This window comes from Phaethon aethereus (assembly GCF_964289735.1).
Source record: "Phaethon aethereus genome assembly, contig: HAP1_SCAFFOLD_314, whole genome shotgun sequence".
NCBI classification, from domain to species: domain Eukaryota; kingdom Metazoa; phylum Chordata; class Aves; order Phaethontiformes; family Phaethontidae; genus Phaethon; species Phaethon aethereus.
The window spans coordinates 54,665-78,181 of record NW_028114165.1 but is presented as its reverse complement, the minus strand read 5'-3'; the positions used below and the strand labels follow the sequence as shown (position 1 = coordinate 78,181).

The following is a 23,517-nucleotide window of genomic DNA, read 5'->3' as shown; positions in this document are numbered from 1 at the left end:
ACGGAGGCTGAAAAAAATGGCGGGAACCCCGCCCCTCCCCGCTGCAGTCCCCAACCAGGTCGGCTCCCACCACATAAAGGCCGCCGCGCCGGCCCAGACTGTTACACTCATTTCCTCAGGCTCCAGCGGCAGCATGTCCGGTAGAGGCAAGGGCGGGAAAGGACTCGGCAAGGGAGGCGCCAAGCGCCACCGCAAGGTGCTGCGCGACAACATCCAGGGCATCACCAAGCCGGCCATCCGCCGCCTGGCTCGGCGCGGCGGCGTGAAGCGCATCTCGGGGCTCATCTACGAGGAGACGCGCGGCGTGCTGAAGGTCTTCCTGGAGAACGTGATCCGGGACGCCGTCACCTACACCGAGCACGCCAAGAGGAAGACGGTCACGGCCATGGACGTGGTCTATGCCCTTAAGCGCCAGGGACGCACCCTCTACGGCTTCGGCGGCTAAACTCCTATTCCTAACATAGGTTACGCTTTTATTAGAACACAAAGGCTCTTTTCAGAGCCGCCCACTTACTCTAGGAAAGAGCTGTGTTGCTGGAAAGTTGAGTGTATTTGTATTCCTTGAATAATCATTTACAAGTAAATTACTTAATACACAGTTCTTATGATATGGTTAAGCACTTGATAATTAACTAAATGCGTATGGATAACGTTAGGGACGATCCTAGTTAAGTAGATTAAAGAACGTACAGAGCTGTTGATTTCGATATCACCCTAGCTGGAGCTAATGATTTTTAGGGCTGTTTTTCCCCTACTTATTCGAAAAATCGAGCTGAAACCCCCTAAATTTACGCTCCTGCTTTCAGCGGGTGATCTGGCCCGGCTCAGAGGCAGGTACGCAATAGCCCCACAGGCGTCTGTTGTGATCTGTATTTTTTCAGTAGTGGAACAGTAGCAGAAACAGATACGTATTTGTACTTAAATTACGTTAACACCCGCACTGATGCTCAGCAGGTGGAAATGTATGGGCGTGGGGTGGGAGGTGTCAGAGTTGGTCGTCCCCTGAACTTCTCATGAAACTTTAAATACCGGAATGATCCCAAGTCTGTTCTCTGAAAGGGGTTTTTAGGGAGCTGCCCGTCACTCTTTGTGCTCCCGGGGTGTTAAAACTGAGGAAGCTTTTTTAAATTTTTTTTTTTATCTTAGGGCTGCTGACGCTGGAGCAGTCCCCCGTAACCAGTGTCCGTACCGCTCCTCCCTTCGCCTGAAAGCTCTTCTCATTCGGGCTGTGAGGACAACTCTCTTGGCTAGGAAAACAGCAGAAATATGCGGTGGGGAAAAATGGGAAGCTCACGGGCAACAAAGTTTGTATTTCAGCAAGCAAGAGCCTGGGAATACTTCTTATGATGAAAGAAATTCAAAGTCCTTAAAGACACTCTCCCTTGAATGAGAATATTTTCATGTACGATTCATCTTGATCCAAAAGCACTTACCCTACCAGCTACGGCATTATTTTCTACTGTTTCCAGAATAAAGTTATCCTAGGTTAAAAAAAAAAACAAAACAAAAAACCTCAAACCAAACAAAAAAATCCCAAACAAAACCAAACACTGCCCCCAAAAAGAGGACAAAAAAACCCGCCAAATCAACCAAAACATCCTTACGAAGGTTATCTATTGAGGAAAACCTGAACAACGCTTATTTTTCAAAGCTCAAGTCTCAGAGAATTGGAAGAAAATAAACACGAATCTTCCATGCCCTCAGGGCAGGTAACTTACAATTTCCCGTTCCCCTTTTGAAGAACTTTCGCTACAGGTTTCACTTCTGAGACAGACTATAAAAGTTGCTGTAAGAAACGGAGAAAACCGAAAACCAGAGCGGCGAGTGCCGGACGGGGGGCGGGTGGTTGGTGAATTGGCGCGCTTTCTAGGCGGGCTTTTCGAATTCGAAAGTATCCAATGAGAACAGCGCGTCGCTGCCAGCCAATCAGCGCGGAGAAGACGCTATAAAGTTCCTCGCGGCGGCGCGACGCTATCAGTGTGCAGTGGCGATTCTTGGGTGGCTCTCGGCTCCTTCGCAGCGATGGCGCGCACGAAGCAGACGGCGCGTAAGTCGACGGGCGGGAAGGCGCCCCGCAAGCAGCTGGCCACCAAGGCGGCCCGCAAGAGCGCGCCGGCCACGGGCGGCGTGAAGAAGCCGCACCGCTACCGGCCCGGCACGGTGGCGCTGCGCGAGATCCGGCGCTACCAGAAGTCGACGGAGCTGCTGATCCGCAAGCTGCCCTTCCAGCGCCTGGTGCGCGAGATCGCGCAGGACTTCAAGACCGACCTGCGCTTCCAGAGCTCGGCCGTGATGGCGCTGCAGGAGGCGAGCGAGGCCTACCTGGTGGGGCTCTTCGAGGACACCAACCTCTGTGCCATCCACGCCAAGCGCGTCACCATCATGCCCAAAGACATCCAGCTGGCCCGCCGTATCCGCGGCGAGCGCGCCTGAGCCTCCTGCCATAGCTCTTCCCTCTGTGGTCCTGAACTTCATCCCCTCACCCTAAAGGCTCTTTTAAGAGCCACCACATTGCCCAAGAGAGCTGTGACACGGTCTTTCTTGATACTTGGATACAAGACTAAATTGTCCTGATATTCTGTTAAGATTGTGCAAGTTTTTGAGAGTGTTTTATACTTACTAAACTAGCCCTTGTAGCATGTAGCTTGTCTCCCTCCCACTCTCCCTAGCTCTGTGCTCAGCCAATTTCTCTGGACGCTGTTGTCAAGAGGCGTTTGCAATCTCAAAATAGAATTGCACCGCAATTCCCGTGCAAATGTGTTTATGAGACTTCCTAAGCATTTGCTGGAAACTGATTGATTTTTTTGATCAGTGTTAAACATGCTGTTACACTAAGGGGCTTGGAAATACATAATGTACTATACAGGAAAAGTAAGTGCACACATAAGATAAAGGAGTGCTGAAATAAGTTAAATGAAAAATTCTTTTAATTTTAAGAGCACAGCAAGAGCTATAATCTTAAAAAAAAACAGAGTACAGTAGGACAGAAAGCCTATGATAATTTTTCCCTGCCCCCTCCCTAGACTTGATACTTCCTGTAAAACATTTTATTTTGCTATGTTTTTATGGAGCAGTGCAGGTTTTTACTTTTAGGCAATGTGGAAGGCATAACCTGAGTTAGTATTGGAAGATAAACTTGAAACAGCATTTTGTTAAAGAAAAGTTGATGTAAATATATCATTGCTCTTACTAGGATATACTATAAAAATCCTAGCACTGTATTAGATATCTGAGCGCCCTACCTTTCTAAGTACAAGTAAAACAGAATTGCTAAGCAGATAAGCCTGTTGCAAGGGAAAAATATGGGCAATTTGATAACTTGGTCTAATTATGACTTATATTCTCAATTTTCTTTGTTTGCTTTATGACTTTAAGGAAAGGCTGGAGTGAAGGACAAAGGAGAGTTTGGGAAAAGCAAAGAGAAGCTGATGGTTTTCCAAATATGTGGAGAACACCTGCACAGAGGAAAGTTTCGTGGCTGTTTGGGGCCAAAACAGCTGGGGGAGAGGAAGCGGCTTTTAAGCCTTAGCGGGTTGTAGTGGATGAGAGGCCTGCAGGAAATATGCTTATATGGTTTTGATAACTGAGGACAAGCTTTTTGTGTTTGATTATAAAAAGGAGATGGTGTCAGTAGCGGAATACACATGGGGGGATCAGAAGGTCCACATTTACTAGAATATAGTTGATTCAATTAAATTTTGTAATCAGGAAATTACAGTTGGCTTTCAATTTCTTGGTTGATCATGTCAAGTCTTGCAGACTCTAGCTGTTGTACTATTTCAGAGAAGTCATCTTTTCTATTCATTCACAAATAAAGCATTCGGATTCCTATTGTTTTTGCTGCTTTGCTGTTAGAGCATCTTTTCCTCTGTCCTTGATAATGGAGTCTTGCCTACCCAATATGCTTCTTGAAATGTTACCAGCCAAATTGGTCTGAAATGCAAATTCAGGTATTTGAGTATGGTGCCTGGGGAACCCTGCCAGACGTTTCATACAGTGTGTTTCAGAAACACTGCACAGGAGATAAAACGTGGTAGCTACAACTAATATTCATATCATAATGATGTAGGTATGAATGCATATCCACAAATGCATGTACATATTCTATATGTATTCCACACATATTATGTGTGCTTTTCCTTCAGTCACAACTTTTAATTCTTCTCAGTATCCACCCACCTCTGTCTCATTCCTACTTCCCTCTGCCCCAGTACCACCCAGCTTTATGCATTCTGGCTTTATTTTTTGTGGTTCCAACAATACGATATGGTAGATCAAATGAAAGAAGATGCTTTGCAGTTGGACTAGATGATCATTGTAGGTCCCTTCCAACAGAAATATACTATTCTGTTCATCTCTTTGTACATCACCACTTGCAGAGTAAGGGGCAACAATTTTATGAAGTTGAAAGTGAAAGTGGTCCTGCTGGCATAGCACAGAGACTGCGCCTGTAAGTGTAATTTGAAAGGAATTATATGATTATGATTTTAAAATTAACTATATGCCTGGATACACTCTAAGACTTCAGCAGGCTACATCCTGATTCTAATTGTTGTTCCATCTTGGCAGCGTATTGTTAAGTGAAATTACTTAAGCTTTTATCTAGGCACCCTTCGAGGTGTTGAAGTGTTCGAGGCCAGGTTGGATGGGCCTTTGAGCAACCTGGTCTAGGGGCAGGTGTCCCTGCCATGACTAGGCTTGGAACTAGATGATCTTTAAGGTCCCTTCAAACCCAAACCATTCTATGATTCTGTGAGGTTAGCAAAGGTTACAATGGCTAAAACCTCAGACTTGTTACAATTGCAAGTAAATAAAGAGTGAGGTTACAGTGTGAACAAAGATGACCTGACTGAAACAGACACTGGTGCCTGCTTACACTGCACATCCAGGCTCTCTAAGAAGCCTTTGCTCATACCAGACTGTGGAATTTGCTCTCAAAAGTGAATGAGGAAATTATTCATTGTGACTGATAAGTAGTTAGTATCTTGCCTGTCTTCCCAGGTCGTGTCAGTGCTGTCTAGTAAAATTGCTAAAAAGATTGGGTAGGATCTTACTGTGTTTAACAAGGTGGTACTTGTTAGAAATAAGGCAGAGATCCCTTTTTTAATTATTATTATTTTCTGATTAACATTACATATGCTCTAGGACAACTGAAGCTGTAGAAGCAAGGGCTGATGCTGTCTTTTTGTCATCTGACTTTTAAGAGAATACAGAACTTTTCTGGCCTATTGGAAGATTTCCTTCACTCCCCAGGCTGTAAGTCAAAGTCTCTTCTCACATCATGCTGCCTCTCAAGACAAGGAGAAACCTTAATTAGGCCGTAGTATAAAACTTCAATTCCAAAAACAGACAATATTTTTTTCTGTATCAGTTGTGTTTCTTTGATTCACTATGAACTTAGAAAAGTTTTTACTTTACATAAACAGGTGAAATCTGTCTTAAAAAATTCTTACACATTCTGTTTGAAAGACACAAAATTAAAAAAATAGACTAGCTCCTGTGTCTACCATTGACTGCACAGCCATTCCATTCATTGCTTGGTAACATTGCAGTTCTTCACTTCCACTGCCACCTGGTTTCAAAACAAGGCCATGAAGATCGACAAATTCACTTGCGGGGGGGAGGCTTTATGTAGAAGTGGGGGGGAAAAAAAAAAAAAGAGAGAGAGAAAAAGGGAAAGAAATCTCCAAACCAACCTTAATCTGGGCTGATGGCTACACTCAGCAAGTCTTTCCACCATCTTTTCTCACCCATCCCAGTGCTGTCTCTAACAGGTTGTGTCTATAGTGCAGCAAGCATCTCTAAGAGAAAGAATGCGAACGGTGCTCAGAGCCTCTAATGGCAAAAGATGACAGCTCTGCCTTTTAACAGCACGCAGCACTGCTACGCCTCAGGTACTAACTGTGAGCTTTTGCAGCTGGGGAGAAGATGGGAAGATGTTTCCTGAAATTGTGCAGAAACTGCTATTAGTCCCTGTTACAAATCTGAGGCGTAATTCTTAAATTCCTCTTTTAACGCTCAGGCTCTTGTTAGACTGGTCACTCCTGTCTGCATGTCTCTCAGTAACGATTCGAGCAAAAGTGGGTCCCTACAAGGAAGGTTGAAAGCTGCATACATATATCCTGTAAGTATCCTCTGAAGAATCCTAGAAATCTGACAACTGAGCATATTTTCAGATGCATAAAAACTTCTGATCACTACCTGGGGAAGTGCAAGTTCAAAGACAAATACACATAGACTCATTATTGGAAGAATACACGGATTGCCACTCCAAGATTTTTATAAAACTCTTATTACAAACACACCCCCTCAAAAAAAAACCCCCAACCCTCAGGAAATATATAAAATTTTTTCCTCCAGTTTCATCTTATCAGTCGTAACAAATCCAGTTATTCTTGTGCAAAGTACTTTTCAATCATAGTTTCTTGCCTTTTTTAGGTGTGTTTCTGTGCTGTAAGAAACATTATGTGCCCTGTTTCTTCAGCATGGTCATCCATCATTTTGAGGACAGCCTCAAAACCAATCTTTTGAGACAGATTGTTCCTGGCCTTAACAAATGTTGGAGCAAGGCCGCAGCCCCCTTGAAAACAGACTGCCTTAGCCAGGTTCCACTGTAACACAATTCCAGTGAGCAGCGGCAAGTTTCTGCACTTGCCTTAAGGTGCAGCATCCCCAAGCCGGGGCCCATCCCATACAGACCCGTGCCCCCTTCTCCCCTCTCCCCCTCAAAGCTGTTTCAAGTCCGGCATAGTCATAGCGATGTAAAAACCTCCACTCAGCCTGATGTTCTCTGCTTACCGCCCTTAAACTAATAGACTGACCTCGCCCCCCACCTCAAATTTCACCTCTCCTCCCTCACTCTATCCATAAAAGTGCCTGTTACTCCCCTTCAGTGTTTGCAAAGCACCCGTGAATGGCAGAGCAGGAAGGTTAGAGCTTTGTGGGGTTTATAGAAAACAAGTGTTCATGTGCAGACAATGTCGTAAAAAATGAAAACAAAGCAAACCAAAAAACAAATCACAGAAGGAACTGAGACCATAAAATAAAATGCTACAGTCTAGCAAAAAAACTAAGAAAAGGTTGTTACTTCTAAAGCATGCGCATTTGAAAAGTGGTACAGCCCCTTTTTTTTTGCGCATGTAGTGGCTCTTAAAAGAGCCTTTGGGTCTGTGTGAGCTGCCCTCGGGGCCTGCTGGAACCAGGGAGGGGCTGCGGCAGGAGGCTCAGGCGCGCTCGCCGCGGATGCGGCGGGCCAGCTGGATGTCTTTGGGCATGATGGTGACGCGCTTGGCGTGGATGGCACAGAGGTTGGTGTCCTCGAAGAGCCCCACCAGGTAGGCCTCGCTCGCCTCCTGCAGCGCCATCACGGCCGAGCTCTGGAAGCGCAGGTCGGTCTTGAAGTCCTGCGCGATCTCGCGCACCAGGCGCTGGAAGGGCAGCTTGCGGATCAGCAGCTCCGTCGACTTCTGGTAGCGCCGGATCTCGCGCAGCGCCACCGTGCCGGGCCGGTAGCGGTGCGGCTTCTTCACGCCGCCCGTGGCCGGCGCGCTCTTGCGGGCCGCCTTGGTGGCCAGCTGCTTGCGGGGCGCCTTCCCGCCCGTCGACTTACGCGCCGTCTGCTTCGTGCGCGCCATGAGGAAAGAACTCCCAAGAGCTCCCTATGAAATCCACGACTGACTCAGATGTAGCGCAGCGCCGATACTTATAGAGCCGCCGCGTCTCTGATTGGACGGCGGGAAACGCGATCTCATTGGGTACCCTGAAAATCGCAGCCCGGGCGGCAAGAAGCCGAATTCGCCGCCGGTTGCACCGCCCTTCCCCGCCCCCCCGGCTCCCTCGGTGCGAGTCCAAGGCCTGGGGGGAGGGGGGGGGGGGGGGCGGGTATTGCAGACACCGTGCTCCCTACCCCTTCTGCTTTCCCTCTTCGCCAGGCTCCTGCCGGATTAAAAGGCGGGTGAAGGTTTAAACTCAGGAGCTGTTTGGTTTTTTTTTTTTTTTTTTGGTGGGCTGATTACAAAAGAAGAAAAAAGTTCTTTCGATGCCGTACAGCTCTTCCTCTTACACCAACGAGCACATTATCCCCACAGCCGCATAGGAGAGATCGCCTGGTACCTCAAAACAGACACACAGACACTTCACAAGTCCTATAATGAAAGGTTGTAGCTGCAACAATCGAGATGCACCTTTTAAGCTATTTTTCTCGAGTTGTTTTCTTTTCCCTAGGCCGTCCGACAAAAGATCTTAAGTACCGTCAAGTAAAATCGTGACTTTGAGAACACTTAGACAATGAATTTATTTGTGAAATTAAAAGCTTATAATGGAATCCGGAATTACTCTATTATTTAACGTGCCCCTACTCATTAAAGCTGTGAGAAAACCAGAAGTGGCCGCAAGTATTTATTGATAACTACCGTTAGTCTCATAGAAACCTGAAAAACTAGGTTTTTTTTCACTGTTTCCTCCGGTGATGATGGAAATAAAACAGCCATACTTTAGAATTGAGCCCGAGGTGGGCAGCGTTCTCTGCACGGGCGAATGAGAACACTGTCGCATAAAGCTCCTTTTGACAAGTTTTCTTGAAATGTGTTGCCAGGGACATAATTTTTGCTCACGATTCACCCATCCCCCCAAATATGTACTCCAGAAAACTCTATTAGATTTAATCCTGAAATTGTTTTTTAAAAAATGAGACAAGGAACTGAAGACAGGTTATAGTAGAGAAAAAAAATTTATTTAGAATTACCAGAAAGAAAACGTTCATCTCGGAGCAACTTTCATCTTCTTCCCTATGTGATAAATTGCTTTCCCTTTCTTCTTTGCAGTGGATTATCTACTCTCAGTTACATCAAAATTTTAAGTTGACATGAATAATATTCCAGATTATATTTATAACAACGCAGATTTAAAAAAACGTAAAGAAATCATTCAGTTTTGATTACAAAGGACACTTGAAATGATTTACTGGGGTACAACACTTGCAAGAGAATTTAAGGACACAAAAAACAGCGAGTCTCTTTTACACAGCAAAGACAACTTCGCTAATGACCGCAAAATTAGAACATTAGATAGCACTTATCCAATTATAAAGCGTTTCAGCAATACTCCGCAATTGTGTTTAAGTAAGCTTTGAAAATTGGGTTGTCCATTCTTCAGAAGTCCTTTCAGAAAAAACAATGTTACAGCTCTTCTTAGGAGAAAGTGGGTGGCTCTTAAAAGAGCCTTTGGGTTCTCGAGGTGGTGCGGGAGCAGCAAGCTTTAGCCGCCGAAGCCATAGAGGGTGCGTCCCTGGCGCTTAAGGGCGTAGACCACGTCCATGGCCGTGACCGTCTTCCTCTTGGCGTGCTCGGTGTAGGTGACGGCGTCGCGGATCACGTTCTCCAGGAAGACTTTCAGCACGCCGCGCGTCTCCTCGTAGATGAGCCCCGAGATGCGCTTCACGCCGCCGCGCCGAGCCAGGCGGCGGATGGCCGGCTTGGTGATGCCCTGGATATTGTCGCGCAGCACCTTCCGGTGGCGCTTGGCACCTCCCTTGCCGAGCCCCTTCCCGCCCTTGCCTCTACCAGACATGCTGCCGCTGGAGCCTGAGGAAATGAGTGTAACAGTCTGGGCCGGCGCGGCGGCCTTTATGTGGTGGGAGCCGACCTGGTTGGGGACTGCAGCGGGGAGGGGCGGGGCTTGGGGCTCGCTCCCGCCGGATCTCCCGCTTCTCCTACCGCGCGCCCCTCTAGCACAAAAATACGAGTTTCGTGCGAGTTCCCCTCCCGCGGCACAAGTGATTCGGTGTTGCTGCCCTTTTTCTGTACGTTCGGTGTGTTCAGGTAGCAAAGCATTGGATCTGTGTGTGTAATAGCATTATATTTTAAAATCTTTGATACGCCGTAATCATTTAGAAATAAAACCTCGACCACAGAAAAGTATCGCAGTTACTGACTCTTAAATTTACTCTTCTATTTTTTACTATTATTGTTATTTTAAAATATGGGTATGTGTTAGGTATTGCAACTTCATCTGTTTGCATTGATTCTTGCTTGTGACACCAGTGTTTGAAACAGCTGCTCCTCATGGTTTTTTAATAGAGTATGTTGCAGCAAAATCTGTCCAATGATGTTTCTAAGAAATTCTGCCCTTCCTTGAATTTCTTTCTCATCTCCATTTCCCGCCCTTTCTGAATGTCTTCTCAAGGAGAGTTTAGCAGTAAAGGTACACTAATAGAGAGTTTAACACTTATGTGCTCCACTTCAGTTTTTTTAAGATAAACCAGTTCTTTTAGACAAATATGTTTCCATTCTTGTGGTAGCATAGATAATAATGTGATTATTTTTCTGAGAAATTGAAACACTAAATATGTGAAAAGAAGGGTGGTTTTGTCCTTCAGGGGAATATATTCAACTCTGGTTTTGCTTTCTTTTGGGAATGAAAATCTTCTGAGGTTTTACTGTTGAACACAAATGTATTGGGTTTGTGTGGCAAAGTGTTGATAGCAGGGGGGCTACAGGGGTGGCTTCTGTGAGAAGCAGCTAGAAGCTTCCCCTGTGTTCAAGAGAGCCAGAGCCAGCTGGCTCCAAGATAGACCTGCTACTGGCCAAGGCCAAGCCTATCAATGATGGTGGTAGCACCTCTGTGATAACATAGTGAAGAAGGGGGAAAAGTTGCTGCGCAATGGCAATCATTGCAGACGGAGAGATTGAGAATACATGAGAGCAATAGCTCTGCAGACACCAAGGTCAGTGCAGAAGGAGGGGGAGGAGGTGCTCCAGGCATGAAAGCAGACATTCCCCTGCAGCCTGTGGTGAAGACCATGATGAGGCTGGCTGTCGCCCTGCAGCCCATGGAGCTCCATGGTGGAGCAGATATCTACCTGCAGCCTGTGGAAGACCCCAAGCCAGAGCTGGTGGATGCCCGAAGGAGTCTGTGACCCTGTGGGAAGCCCATGCTGGAGCAGGCTCCTGGCAGGACCTGTGGCCCCATGGAGAGAGGAGCCCAGGCTGGAGCAGGTTTGCTGGCAGGACTTGTGACCCCATGGGGGACCCATGCTGCAGTAGCCTGTTCCTGGAGGACGGCACCCCGTGGAAGGGACCCAAGCTGGAGAAGTTCATGGAAGACTGTCTCCCATGAGAGGGACCCCACGCTGGAGCAGGGGAAGAGTGCAAGGAGTCCTGCCCCTGAGAAAAAAGGAGCAGGGGAGACAAGGTGTGATGAACTGACCGCAACCCCCATCCCCTGTCCCTCTGTGCCACTGTGTGGACAGGAGGTATAGAAAAATGGGAGCGAAGTTAAGTCCAGGAAGAAGGGAGGCATGGAGGGAAGGTGTTTTAGGATTTAGTTTTTATTTCTCATTACTCTACTCTGATTTGCTTGGTAGTAAATTAAATTAATTTTCCCCAAATCGAGTGTGTTTTGTTTGTGACTGTAACTACTGAATGATCTCTTCCTGCCCTTATCTTGGCCAATGAGCCTTTCATTGTATTTTCTCTCTCCTGTCCACCTGAGAATGAGAGTGATAGAGCGGCTTTGGTGGCCTCCTGGCAGCCAGCCAGGGTCAACCCACCACAACACGAAACAGTATTTAACAAAAATCGCAGCAATAGACATTCTATAGCTGGCTTTTGACCTGAAAATGGTCAGGATGAAAAAATTTTTTCCAGTATTGAGGGTTTGCTGCCCTCTCATGGACATTGCTTAGCTTTGGGGTTTTTTTCCCTTTCAATGTGATCGGCTTTATATAGTCTAGCCTTACATAAAGATACAATATTACATTAATCAATAATTAGCCTCTATTGTATTTTCATTGTTGGATTTCACACACACATGCACTCGGCTTGGCTGTTGTGACAGTTTGTTGGGTTTGGTGCGTAATATATCAGGCCTGAAACTAACCTTCTACCACACTAGGCAGAATATGATGAAAATCTGCGCAAGAGTATTCACAGATGTATAATGAGTAGCCCCAAATAGCGTTTGAATTAACATGTATTATTTCCTGTGATCCTGCTGTTCGCACATGCCACCAGGCACATGTTGGTGGCTATCAGGATGCTGCAGGGCCGGGGCTCTGCTCCCCTGGCTGCAGGACCCCAATCTTCAGCCACCACCAGGAAACACCTCGGGCCAGCAACACTCTGCTTCTGGGATCCAACTGTGGTCCCACTCCCTAGCTGACTTGTTGAGAAGATAAGGTAAGATTTTTTTTAATTAAAAAAATAAAAAGTTCAGGTTTATGAAAATCATATGATTTGATTGCTGGTGGCAGCAGAGGACTGCCCCTCCCTGTCATCTCTTCTGAAGATGTAAGTTTACTTTCTTATCTGTGTTCCCCTTCCTAAAGGCTAGTTTGCTTCTTCCAGGAAGGGAAGCTCAGGGGCTGCGACTGGACTGTTGTGGGAGACTGGGCCACTGTGAGAAACTAGGCACTCTGTAGTCACGTCCTCTGTCATTCCAAGGAGATTTCAAGAGCAAGGTAGCTGTATCCTGCACTGGTAAGGAAAGACACTTGATGTAATATTTGCTGCAGGCTTTATTCTCCTCTGAGTACACAGGCAAGTCCCCAGGATGTTACTAACAGGATAGTTTAGTACTACCTGCTGCAGAGCTTCCTGAACGAACTCTGCCAGAAAATCCAGTTCTTCAATCTGCTCAATCCTTGGGAATCTGACTGTATCACAGACCCCCTCTGCGAGTTATTAGCAATTGCAGACTGCTGCCATGAGGTTACCTGACAATCCTGGGCTTCACCACGTCACCTCCCCATGTACTCCCTGATGAGTTGTCCAGCTTTGGAAAGCTGAATTGTTGTTGCTGCTTTTTTTTTGTGGAATAAAATTAAATTAAAACTTCATGTTATAACCCTGCTCCATAATGAGCTGCTTCTGCTCAGGAATCTGTGACTATTGATTTAAAGACATTCAAACTTAAGAAATTCAAACTCAAGAAATTCATACTTAATAACATCAAAGTGTTATTAAACAGACATCTTTATTACAGCGCCGGACACATGGGGGATATCTCCTCCTAACATGCATGCCTCGTGTTACCAGCATCTGAATTATATAGAGTACATACATTCATATTAATTACAATTCTTATGCATGCATATTCATGATATTTCCGAGAAATATCCACCTCCCTGTCTATCTACTACATTTACGTAATGCTGGTGTTGCAAAACTACACTACGCATGCACGGGGGTCTCGGGTGGTCATCGGTGGTCGTTTGGGGAGTTAGCCCCCTAATCCTTTTATGGTCACGGGTCTTCTGAGGACAGTCTCTTCTCCTTGGATGTTTGCCCCTTCTGTTGTATAGCCAAGCAATTCTTTCTTATCATCCTTCTTTGAGCACTCCTGCTAGGTTGTTCTATTCTCAAGGGTAATTTCTCTGTACTCATTAATTTCTCAGTCCTTACTCTTAACTCTTCTTTGTTTTGATTTCATGAGGCCTCTTGGTTCTACACACACGCATTTCTTGTGATTAACTATTTACACATAGCTGAAATGTTAGCATTGAGGCAAGTTATAGCCTAAGGACTATGGGAGTAGGCTGTTAAACACAATCACATAGTCATTAGGCCAAATAAATCTGTATAAAAGCCAAACCAATCATGCAATCAACAGCCCTCCAGAAAGTCCACACAACTACAAAAGAAAATTTACAAAGCCCACACCTGACTAATTACACATGCTAAAATAAACTCATAACTGTCCCAGGTCCTTGTTTCACTATATCTAATATTTCCCCCCACCTCTTCCTGTCTCTCTCCTTGTCTCCATGCTGTCCTTAACTAAAATGTCAGAACCCATTTGAAAATGGGTTTTTAAAAAATAGACACATACTTGCTTACAGCACTGTTTTTAAACTCATGACAGAAATTCATCTAATAACATGAAGCAAGGTTGGAGCTGAGTTTCCCCTCTTGTTCCCCCCAGGTGTTTCCAAATTATACATCAGATTTCATCTGGTCTATTGAGTCTGTCTGCTAAAATCAAACTGTAACTGTAACTTGAGATAGAAATGTAGTATCTTCTGGAAAGTTACTAAGATTCATAGAATTACTTGCATGGGAAGTGTTGTGGTTTAACCTCAGCTGGCAACTAAGCACCATGCAGCCTCTTGGTCACTCCCCCCATGGTGGGATGGAGGAGAGAATCAGAAAGGTAAAAGTAAGAAAACTTGTGGGTTGACATAAAGACCGTCTAATAATGCCGTGGTTTCACCCCAGCCAGCAACCAAGCCCCAGGCAGCCGCTCCTCACTCCCCCACGGTGGGACAGGGGAGAGAATCGGAAGAATAAAAATGAGGAAATTCATGGCTTGAGATAAAGACAGTTTAACAAGTAAAGCAAAAGCCGTGCATACAAGCAGAGCAAAACAAGGAATTCATTCACCACTCCCTATGGGCAGGCAGGTGTTCAGCCATCTCCAGGGAAGCAGGGCTCCGTCACGCGTAATGGTTTCTTGGGAGGACAGACGCCATCACTCCAAACGTCCCCCCACCCCTTCCTTCTTCTTCGTCCCAGCTTTATATACTGAGCATGACATCATATGGTATGGAATATCTCTTTGGCCAGCCTAGGTCTGCTGTCCCAGCTGTGTCCCCTCCCAGCTCCCCGAGCACCCCCAGCCTTCTTTCTAGCAGGCCAGCATGAGAAGCTGGACAGTCCTTGACTGCTTAGCAACAACATCAGGATGTTATCAACAGTTTCTCATCCCAAATCCAGAACACAGCCTCACACCAGCTTCTGTGAAGAAAACCAGCTCTATCCTGGCTGAAACCAGGACAAATAGGTAAAGTAAAAGCCGTGCAGGAAGCGAAGCAAAACAAGCAAAACAATTCATTCATTGCCTCCCATCAGCAGGCAGGTGTTCAGCCATCTCCATCATGCATAATGGTTACTTGGGAAGACAAATGCCACAACTCTGAACGTCCCCCCCCTTTCATTCTTTTTCCCCACCTCTATATGCCAAGCATGATGTCATATGGTATGGAATATCCCTTTGGCCAGTTGGGGGCAGCTGTCCTGGCTGTGTCCCCTCCCAGCTTCCCGTGCACCCCCTTCTCACTGCCTTCTCCCTGGCAGGCCAGCATGAGAACCTGGGCAGTCTTTGACTGCTTAGCAACAACTGAAAACATCAGCACATTATCAATGTTGTTTTCACGCCAAATCCAAACAGCACTATACCAGCCATCAGGAAGAAAATTAACATTAGCTGAGCCAAAACCAGGACAGGAAGGGATGTTCAAAGATCATCTAGACTAACCCCCCTGCTGTGGGTAGGGACATCTTTCACTAGATTGAGTTAAAGCCCTGTCCAACCTGACCTTGAACACTTCCAGGGATGGGGCATCCACAACTTCTCTGCGCAACCTGGTCCAGTGTCCCACCACCTTAATGATAAAAAATTTCTTCCTTATGTCTAATTGAAATCAAGCCTCTTTCAGTTTAAAACTCTTGCCTTTGTTCTGTCACTACAAGCCCTGGTGACAAGTCTTTCTCTGTCTTTCTTGTAAGCACCCTTTGTCTATTGAAAGTCCACAATAAGGTCTTGCCTCAGCCTTCTCTTCTCCAGGTTGAATGACCCCAACTCAGCCCTTCTTCATGGGACAGGTGTTCCAGCCCTGTTTTTCTTCTGGCCCTTCATAGGTTCACATGGGCCCACTCCTCAAGCCTGTCAAGGTCCCTTTGGATGGCATCCCTTCCCTCTAGCCAATCAACTGCACCACTCAGGCTGGTGTCATCCACAGACTTGCTGAGGGCGCACTCCATCCCACTATCTATGTAACTGATGAAGACACTAAACGCTGTTGGTCCCAGTACAGACACCTGAGGGACACGCTACTGGTTTCCATTTAGACATTGAGCCATTGGCTGTAATTCTTTGGATACACCCATCTGACCAATTCCTTATGCATTTAACAATCCACCCATCAAATCCATACTTCTCCAGTTTAGAGGTAAGAATGTTGTGGGGAACCATGTCAAAGGCCTTACAGAAATCCAGGTAGATGACATCAGTTGCTCTTCCCTTCTCCACTGATGCAGTCACTCCATTGTAGGAGACCACTAGATTAGTCAGGTGAGATTTGCCCTTGGAGAAGCCGTATCGACTGTCTCTAGTCACCTCTCTGTCCTCCATGTACTTTGACACAGGTTCCAGAAGGATGTGTTCCAGATCTTACTAGGCACTCAGGTGAGGCTGACTGGTCAGTAGTTCCCAAGGTCCTCTTTAAAAATGGGTGTGATATTCCCTTTTCTCCAGTCACTGCGAACTTCACCTGACTACCATGACTTTTCAAATATTATGGAGAGTGGCTTAGCAACTACATCTGCCAATTCCCTCAGGACCCTGGGATGCATTTTCTCTGGTCCCATGGACTTGTGCATGTTCCTGTTCCTCAGATGGTCTCAGACTTGATCATCTTTGATGGGAAAGACTTCTTTCCCCCAGCCCCTGCCTTGAAGTTTTGGGATTTGAGAGATATGGGAAGATTATCAGTGGAAAAAAACTGAGGCCAAAATATTTTTGAGTATTTTTGAGTCTTCTCCATGTCAGTTGTCATTAGTTCTCATGTCTTATTTATCAGAGGCAGGGGACATGTTTTCTTTAATCTTCGTTTTCTGAGGGGGAAAAAAAAAGAAAGATTCTTTGTTGCCCTTGCGTAGCTTGCTTTTCCTGCTCAGGCAACTAGGATTGTTGGGATAGTTGTCACACGGAATACTTAGTCACCTTCTCTTTGATGCTGGAGCAGAGGAAGTATGTCTGCAACACACTCCCTTTTAATGAAAGAAGTCTCCTGCCTCAGGAGTGCACAAACTCGATCCTCACTAGATCTCGTCCTGACAGGAGAGAGATGCCAGTAATAGTAAAGTGTTCTCTCTGGCAGAAGGAGAAAAATATTTAAGGACTTAAGAACAAAGTGGCTGAGGGCAGGCAACCAGGGAATGGGCATGGAGTTCTGTTATGAAGATGGTAAATCTATGGTGGAGGAAACAGAGGAGCAAGGAAGAAGTGGCAAAATGCTGCAGTGGCAATGGCAATGCATGTTTTTAGTATGGCAGTTACATATAACTGACCATGAATATGCAATATGCAGAACCAATATATACAGCCTTGGTTGACTAGAGCCAGCATACACTGGTTGCTGAAAGAGCAACAGGAACACCTTTTTTATGGCTAGGTCCTGACCTATGCTTTGTTTGTTTTTATTGTTTTCAGTGTTTGATGAGAACAATAATCCTGTTATTATTTTTCTACACTTCATTCTTTCCACAGTTCTTGGCAGCCCCTTCCTGAAATCACTGAAAAACAAACCCTGCAGTCCTTGGGAAAACCAAGCACTAGGGTTTCACTGATGTCCCAGCAGGAGACCTGCGGGACTGATGAACAAAACTTGCAAGGCAATGAAAGTTCAAAGAGATCACAAATAACAATCTGCGAAGTGAAAATCAGAATGAAACACAACTCCAAGTCTAGCAAGAGTTGTCCAAACTTGAGTATGGAGAGTGAATGGGGATCCCACAAGGAGTCACACCAGTTACTTTGGTTTGCCTGAACAACATGTTCTGGAGCAGAAGGATCTTGAATCCTCACAGAGAAGTATGGCTGATATCCCCCAGTGCCCAGCACTGGATGGGGTGCATTGTGATCTACGTAGTAAAAAAGAAACTTGTGGCAGAAAAACTCCATTGTGTAACCTTACTATGTTGAAGGTGTCTACGTGAAAAATGGTTCTGTACCTGAATTCAAGCTGGCCCAAATCTGTACTGCCATGTGAGCAGCAGAGAACAGGTCTGGTATTACTGATATTCATATCGCACTCTTATTTTTGGGGACTTCACGCTGGCTGTCCCCACCTTCCTGTCCGTACACTATAGCTGTCTCCCCACTCAGCTCCTTCCTTTTGAGAACCTGTAAACTTAGTCTTGAAATGTACATATTTACATCTCTCCATTTGTTCAGCCCAGGATACTATGAAGGGCTTTTTCCCAGCTTTATGCAGCTTAACGTGCTCACTCCTATTGAGGATGTGCAACATCAGCATATCCCTATTTTAAACATCTTTGCGCCTGGAATAACGTCAAAGACTAGCTTCCAGTTTTCTCTAACAAATGCAGAAACTTTTTTATGTTAGCATTAGAATAGCTTCACTTGAAACAAAACTCCAGCTTTGATGTTTTTCAGAAGCGAGCCTCTAAGAGACACCTTTTTATTGGTTTTCAAAGATGCTGAGGCCATGCAGAATAAACTCTTACTACCACATGACAACAACTACAGTAAAAGACACAGAGATACACAAAAAGCACAGGAGTAACAGAACCCACTAACAGAGAAAAAAGAAATAAACAACCACATGTATAGAAATTACCTGGTTTTGTGGCAATATGACAGGCAATCTGGCTTGGTGGTGACTAATGCTGATGAAAGGTTCTGTAACCCCATAATACAAAAGTGTTCATCAGTACAAAGTGATTTATTGTTCTGTGAGGGAGTAACTTCAACAGAATTCTTGACAGGTTGCTGAGAGTCTGTTCTGCTCTATGTAGGCCTTTATGTAACTCACAGATTCATTTGCCATTACTATCTTTCTCCATTTCTACTTCCAGTGCTGGAACATCACAGACTTTTGATATCACCATTTACTAAGTAAGTAAATCTGTGAAATAAAAAGTTGACACTATGGAAGAGAAAACAAATGAAAGCAGGACTTCCTTGTAATACCTCAAAATACTGAACCCATTTTTTTGTTCTTCCTCCTAATTTTTGAGCAGCTTAGCATTTAAAAGCATAAAGTGGATACTTGTGTTTTCTGTCAAAGTATGGCCACTCACTAAACGCCAGCCATTTTGGGCCTTCTGTTAAGCTACCTTCTCTTTGACCACCAGCAGCTCAGTTCTCCATGACAAACCATTGCATGGAATCACTGATCATTCTGATTCCAATCCAGCTCCCAAGTCAGAACTATTCACAGAAGACAAAATGTGTTTTGTGCCTGAGACCCTAAAGCTCTGCTTGCCATATTACCTGTGTTCCAGGAGGTGGTATTCACGTTCCTTAGAGTCCACAGTGTGGACAAGTGTCCATGCAGGGAGGACACTGTAGAAATTTAAGATATCTGCTATTCATCTCAGAATGTCCATTAGTCTGGTACTTTGCAAATGTGCAACATGCTAGGGACATGACATAGCCTATATAAAAAATTCAATAAATATATGCTCCATGGCCACGGGATGTCCTGTCATACAATACAAAAGTCGTGTTGGAGTCTTATTTTGGGATATCAATACAGCCCCTGAATGTGGTAGGAACTTTCCAGGGCAGTTTCTACTCATTGGTTCTTAGAAAAGGATACCCAGTTAAGAGAGACATGGAGATAAGGGCATAATGGGCAAGGATGATGTTCCTTGCAACAAACACACACAAGGTCCAGAAACTGAACAGATCATCAGCATTCCAAGGAGACAAAAAAAGCACTGTTAGGCCCTCTTAGTTGTATTGAGGTTTGACTTTTCATTATGAGCAAACGTTCAAGTCTTTTCAAGCTGCCCTGAAAAGTTTCATCTTAGCACACGGCATATCTTGACAGCTACTGAGCAGAGCTCATCTCTTTTCCTTCTTTTCCCACTTTCATGAAGCATCATAACAGTTTTGAGATAAGAAATTAATGCCCAGACATCCAAAAAGGATGTCATACAATGAAGTGAGAGGTGTTGCCTCTCCACTGAAATCATAAATCACACACTTGAGCTTCAGCCTAGCAGGTTAATCAGAAAGTTAAATCATGACAGAAGAATAGTATCCCCTGATTTTTCTTAGGGTATCAACTTCTCTTATAACCAGAATGCAAAACTGCTTAAGTAGCCAAAGAATGACCTGTTGAAGATGATACGGGGGCCCGAGAGACACACGGTGATCAGACACTGTGGCAGTGACTCGGTAATTTAAGACAAGCTATTTCTGAGGGAGAATCAGTCTGTAATTGTGCACACTCATCCTCATAACTGACATGAGCGGGAATCCACAGGTTTAGGAATGCACAGGCTGTGGGGAAGGAGAATGAGAAATGATGAATTAGGGGTACTGACTGATAGGCCAACAGTGCAATTGGCATTAATATGACATTACCCTTGTCCCTGCAACCTTATTTCACTCAGGCCACTCTTGCTCTTTGTCATTGCACTCCCCTTTTCCAGCTGGGAAAACCAATCTCCAGTAGGTACCTCTGCTATGCTGCCCAGTTCAGCTTTACAAGGTAAACAGGATTTTTGTTTTGATGTTAATTTTGTCCCTGTACATGACAGTATATCCAGTGGAGCCTATATAGCTAGTCCATTCAGTGTTCCTGCATACACATATACTTCCTTTCTGTGGTGTGGAACAATCTCTTACATTATTTGGCAGCTATCTCCAGCTAAGGACTATAAAGTCTGTTCAGCTGAATGCACAGCTATATGCTCTTTGCCTCTAAAAGTATTTTAGACTGGTATCATTGTACTTAGGCTGGTGTTCTCCATCACCACTTGTGTTCAGTGATGTGCTAGTCTTCTAAATGTCAACTACTGCAGTAGCTAAGGTGGCTAACTGATCCAACTGAATTTTCTTAAAAAACAGTTATAATAATTTGAGTTTTCCCTCTTACCTCTTAGAAAAGGGAAAGAAGCACCCTGATGCGTCCCCCAAGTGAGCAGGGAGGGTAAGTTGCAACAAGCCAAGAGTGAACTCCTGTCATTACCCCAGCTCATTCCAGAGGCCAAAACGTTTATTCCAGGGCCGTCCCACTGAGGTCAATTCAATTAGCAGGGATGTGTGTGATACAGTCTTACTCATGTTATTGCAGCTGTTTGGGTTTTGCCTTTTCGGGCTCAGCTGTAAGGAAAAAAATTAAGCATGAATATCATGTTTGCTATGGAAGCGTACCTGCTGTTTGATCATACCCATTTGAAACCGGTTCCTTTCCAACTAGTTGTAGCAGGCTGGAAAATCGCAGTTGACCACCTCTCCTCAGGTCAGTGCACATAGCTGGGTGAAACCCTTTGAGAATTAGTGGCTGTGGCTCCCAACACCCTTCACTTAGAGTAACCATGAGGGTCTGGTAAGCACATCTCCATCCCAAACAGGGGCACAGGCATGCGAGCTCAGGAATTCAGGCTGTCGGAGTGAAGTGATATAGCCCGATAATTTCAGGGAAAAAAATGGGATGTGTATGTAGGTTTGGATGTTATATAGAGGAAGAGGTCATAAACCTGAGCAAGGACCAAAAAGTCACATGCACCCTAAGAGACAATGCAGAGGAAGAGTAAGAACAACGTTTCAAGAACAGGCCTAAAAATAGAAGCTCTATTTTATATTTCTTTCTGGTTTAGTACAGGGATTTAGGATGCGGACAGTCTGCGAAAACACGAATACCTCCGAAATCGGATCCCACCATTTCTCCTCCGCACTGCAGGGACCCCATTTCCGGGTGGTCCTTTCAGATACACGAGGTTAACAGCTACGGACTTGAGACCAAACATCTTTGTTGAGAGCTAAGCAGGTAATTCCATTAAATTCCCCGTTCCCTTACCCGCTTGAGTGCAGTGAGGGCGACGGAAGGAGGATACGATTGAGTCACCGGTCTGACCCCCGCGGGTCCCTGCCGCGCCCAGCGTCTCCCTTGCCGAAATGAGTCCCCGGCACCCGGCTGAGAACCGAGAGCGTACCCGGGAAGATCATCAGCCTCTTCGGCCAAGTGAAAAGAAAGAAAGAAAAAAAAAAAGTTGTAGCGTTTGTCTAACCCGAAAACCGCGGTGCACTAGAAAAGCCTGAGCGTGGCGGCCAATCTCGGCGCAGCGCGGGCTTTTCGAAATCGGTGGCGCTCGGGGAAGGGGGGGGGAGGGGCGGGAGCGCTACCGAGCGCGGCTCTTCGTCCCCGCCTCTGATCGCAGAAACTATGGGGAGCCGCAGCACCACCCGCCGCCCCCCACCCCCCAAGAGCCGGGGGGTCGTGAGTGCTCCCCAACTTCCACGGGGACTTTCGACTCGCACCGATTTCTTGAGGCTAACGGGAAGCTACTCGCACCCACGCCCGCGGTGGCGGGGGCGCTGCTGTTGAAAGGAGCGGTACCGCGGCGGACACCGCGGCGGACACCGCGGCGGAGCTGCCCGGCACCTGTGGAGGGCAAGAGCGCGATAGTTTGTGCTGCCACCGGATCGACCGGAGTTAAACAAGAGCAGTGCCGAAGGGAAGTTAGAATTGCGCGCGCGCGCACACACTACAGACGTAAAAAAAAGTGTTTCAGCTCTTTTAGAGAGAACTTGGGTGGCTCTGAAAAGAGCCGTTGGGTTTATCTGCAAAGCAGACAGGACTTTACAGGGTTATTTATTTCTTCTTAGGCGCTGCCTTCTTTGCCTTCGCCGGTTTCGGCTTGGCCGTCTTAGGCTTGGCAGCTTTGGACTTCACCGCCTTCGCCTTGGCCGGACTCTTCGCTGCTGCCGCCGCCTTTTTGGGCTTGGCAGCCTTAGTTGCCTTCTTGGGGCTCTTGGCCGCTTTTTTAGCCGCGGTGGCCGCCGGCTTCTTGGCTTTCTTGGGGCTTTTCTTCGCTGTCACCGCCTTCTTGGGCTTCTTGGCGGCGCTGGCAGGCTTCTTGGGCGCCGGCTTCTTGGGCTTGGCCGCGGCCGCCCGCTTCTTGGGGGCTTTTTCCTTCACTTCTCCAGGCTTCTTGCTGAGGCGGAAAGAGCCGGAGGCGCCGGTGCCCTTGGTCTGCACCAGGGTGCCCTTGCTGACGAGGCTCTTGAGCCCCAGCTTGATGCGGCTATTGCTTTTTTCGACATCGTAGCCGCCGGCGGCCAGCGCCTTCTTGAGCGCGGCGAGGGAGAGCCCCTTGCGCTCCTTGGAGGCGGAGACGGCCTTGGTGATCAGCTCGGTGACGCTGGGGCCCGCCGGCTTGCGGGCTTTGGAGCCGCCCGCCGCCTTCTTCGGCTTCTTGGCTGCTGGAGCGTTGGCCGGGGCCGGAGCAGCGGCGGCGGCCACGACATCGGGCGCAGCGACGGGCGCAGTCTCGGACATGGCGGCTCTGGCCGGGTCGGGGTGAACAATAAACGGCGGCGCCGTCGCCACCGCCCCCTTTTATAGCGGCGCCGCACGCGCTGATTGGTGCGCTCCGCCTCGCCCCGCCGCCCGCCGCCGCGCCCGTTGTGTTTCTTCCAGGTCCAAAAAGGGCTTTTTCCTCCCGAAATTTATTGCCGATGCACCCCGTTTCTTCTCGGGCGAAGCGGGGGGGTGTCTGCCCTGCCAGCGAAGGGCGGTGCCCGTGGGAAGTTGCAGCGATGAGGGTAAAGCGACCCCAGAAACTCCGTGGCGTGGGGCCGCAGAGACCTTGGGAGAGAGAAACTTTCGTTTTATCTTCAAAATTAAAATTATAGCATCGGCTAAATGGGCACAACCGGCGTGCAAGCTTGTACTTTAGAAGGTCTTCTCCAGAGAGGGCAAAAACCAGAGAGGTTTGAACGGTTGGTCTAAAGGTAAATTGATATTAAAGCCGAGGAAGT

At 46.5% G+C, this 23,517-nt stretch overlaps 5 protein-coding genes across 5 annotated transcripts; 2 read left to right on the top strand and 3 right to left on the bottom strand.

The window, feature by feature from the left end:
• Positions 1 to 133: 133 nt before the first annotated feature.
• Positions 134 to 445, top strand: LOC309416206 (histone H4; the record flags this gene model as incomplete). Its single annotated transcript, XM_082015781.1, has 1 exon — positions 134 to 445. The coding sequence occupies one exon, from the start codon at positions 134 to 136 to the stop codon at positions 443 to 445; it is 312 nt and encodes a 103-aa protein (XP_081871907.1).
• Positions 446 to 1,966: 1,521 nt separating this feature from the next.
• On the top strand, positions 1,967 to 2,433 carry LOC309416217 (histone H3.2; the record flags this gene model as incomplete). The annotated part of the gene is made up of 1 exon (XM_082015791.1): positions 1,967 to 2,433. The coding sequence occupies exon 1, from the start codon at positions 2,023 to 2,025 to the stop codon at positions 2,431 to 2,433; it is 411 nt and encodes a 136-aa protein (XP_081871917.1). The 5' UTR covers positions 1,967 to 2,022.
• Positions 2,434 to 6,839: 4,406 nt separating this feature from the next.
• LOC309416238 (histone H3.2) lies at positions 6,840 to 8,246 on the bottom strand. Its single transcript, XM_082015810.1, has one exon. It carries the CDS (start codon positions 7,632 to 7,634, stop codon positions 7,224 to 7,226), a length of 411 nt encoding a protein of 136 aa, XP_081871936.1. The 5' UTR covers positions 7,635 to 8,246; the 3' UTR covers positions 6,840 to 7,223.
• A 1,009-nt stretch (positions 8,247 to 9,255) lies between these two features.
• LOC309416212 (histone H4) lies at positions 9,256 to 9,567 on the bottom strand (the record flags this gene model as incomplete). Its single annotated transcript, XM_082015786.1, has 1 exon — positions 9,256 to 9,567. The coding sequence occupies one exon, from the start codon at positions 9,565 to 9,567 to the stop codon at positions 9,256 to 9,258; it is 312 nt and encodes a 103-aa protein (XP_081871912.1).
• A 12,663-nt stretch (positions 9,568 to 22,230) lies between these two features.
• LOC309416231 (histone H1.01-like) lies at positions 22,231 to 23,071 on the bottom strand. The gene has a single exon (XM_082015803.1). The coding sequence runs from the start codon at positions 23,033 to 23,035 to the stop codon at positions 22,349 to 22,351; it is 687 nt and encodes a 228-aa protein (XP_081871929.1). The 5' UTR covers positions 23,036 to 23,071; the 3' UTR covers positions 22,231 to 22,348.
• Positions 23,072 to 23,517: the final 446 nt, after the last annotated feature.

Excerpts from the sequence above, each read along its gene's own strand:
- LOC309416238 (XM_082015810.1), bottom strand. The coding sequence starts at position 7,634 with ATGGCGCGCACGAAGCAGACGGCGCGTAAGTCGACGGGCGGGAAGGCG.
- LOC309416231 (XM_082015803.1), bottom strand. The coding sequence starts at position 23,035 with ATGTCCGAGACTGCGCCCGTCGCTGCGCCCGATGTCGTGGCCGCCGCC.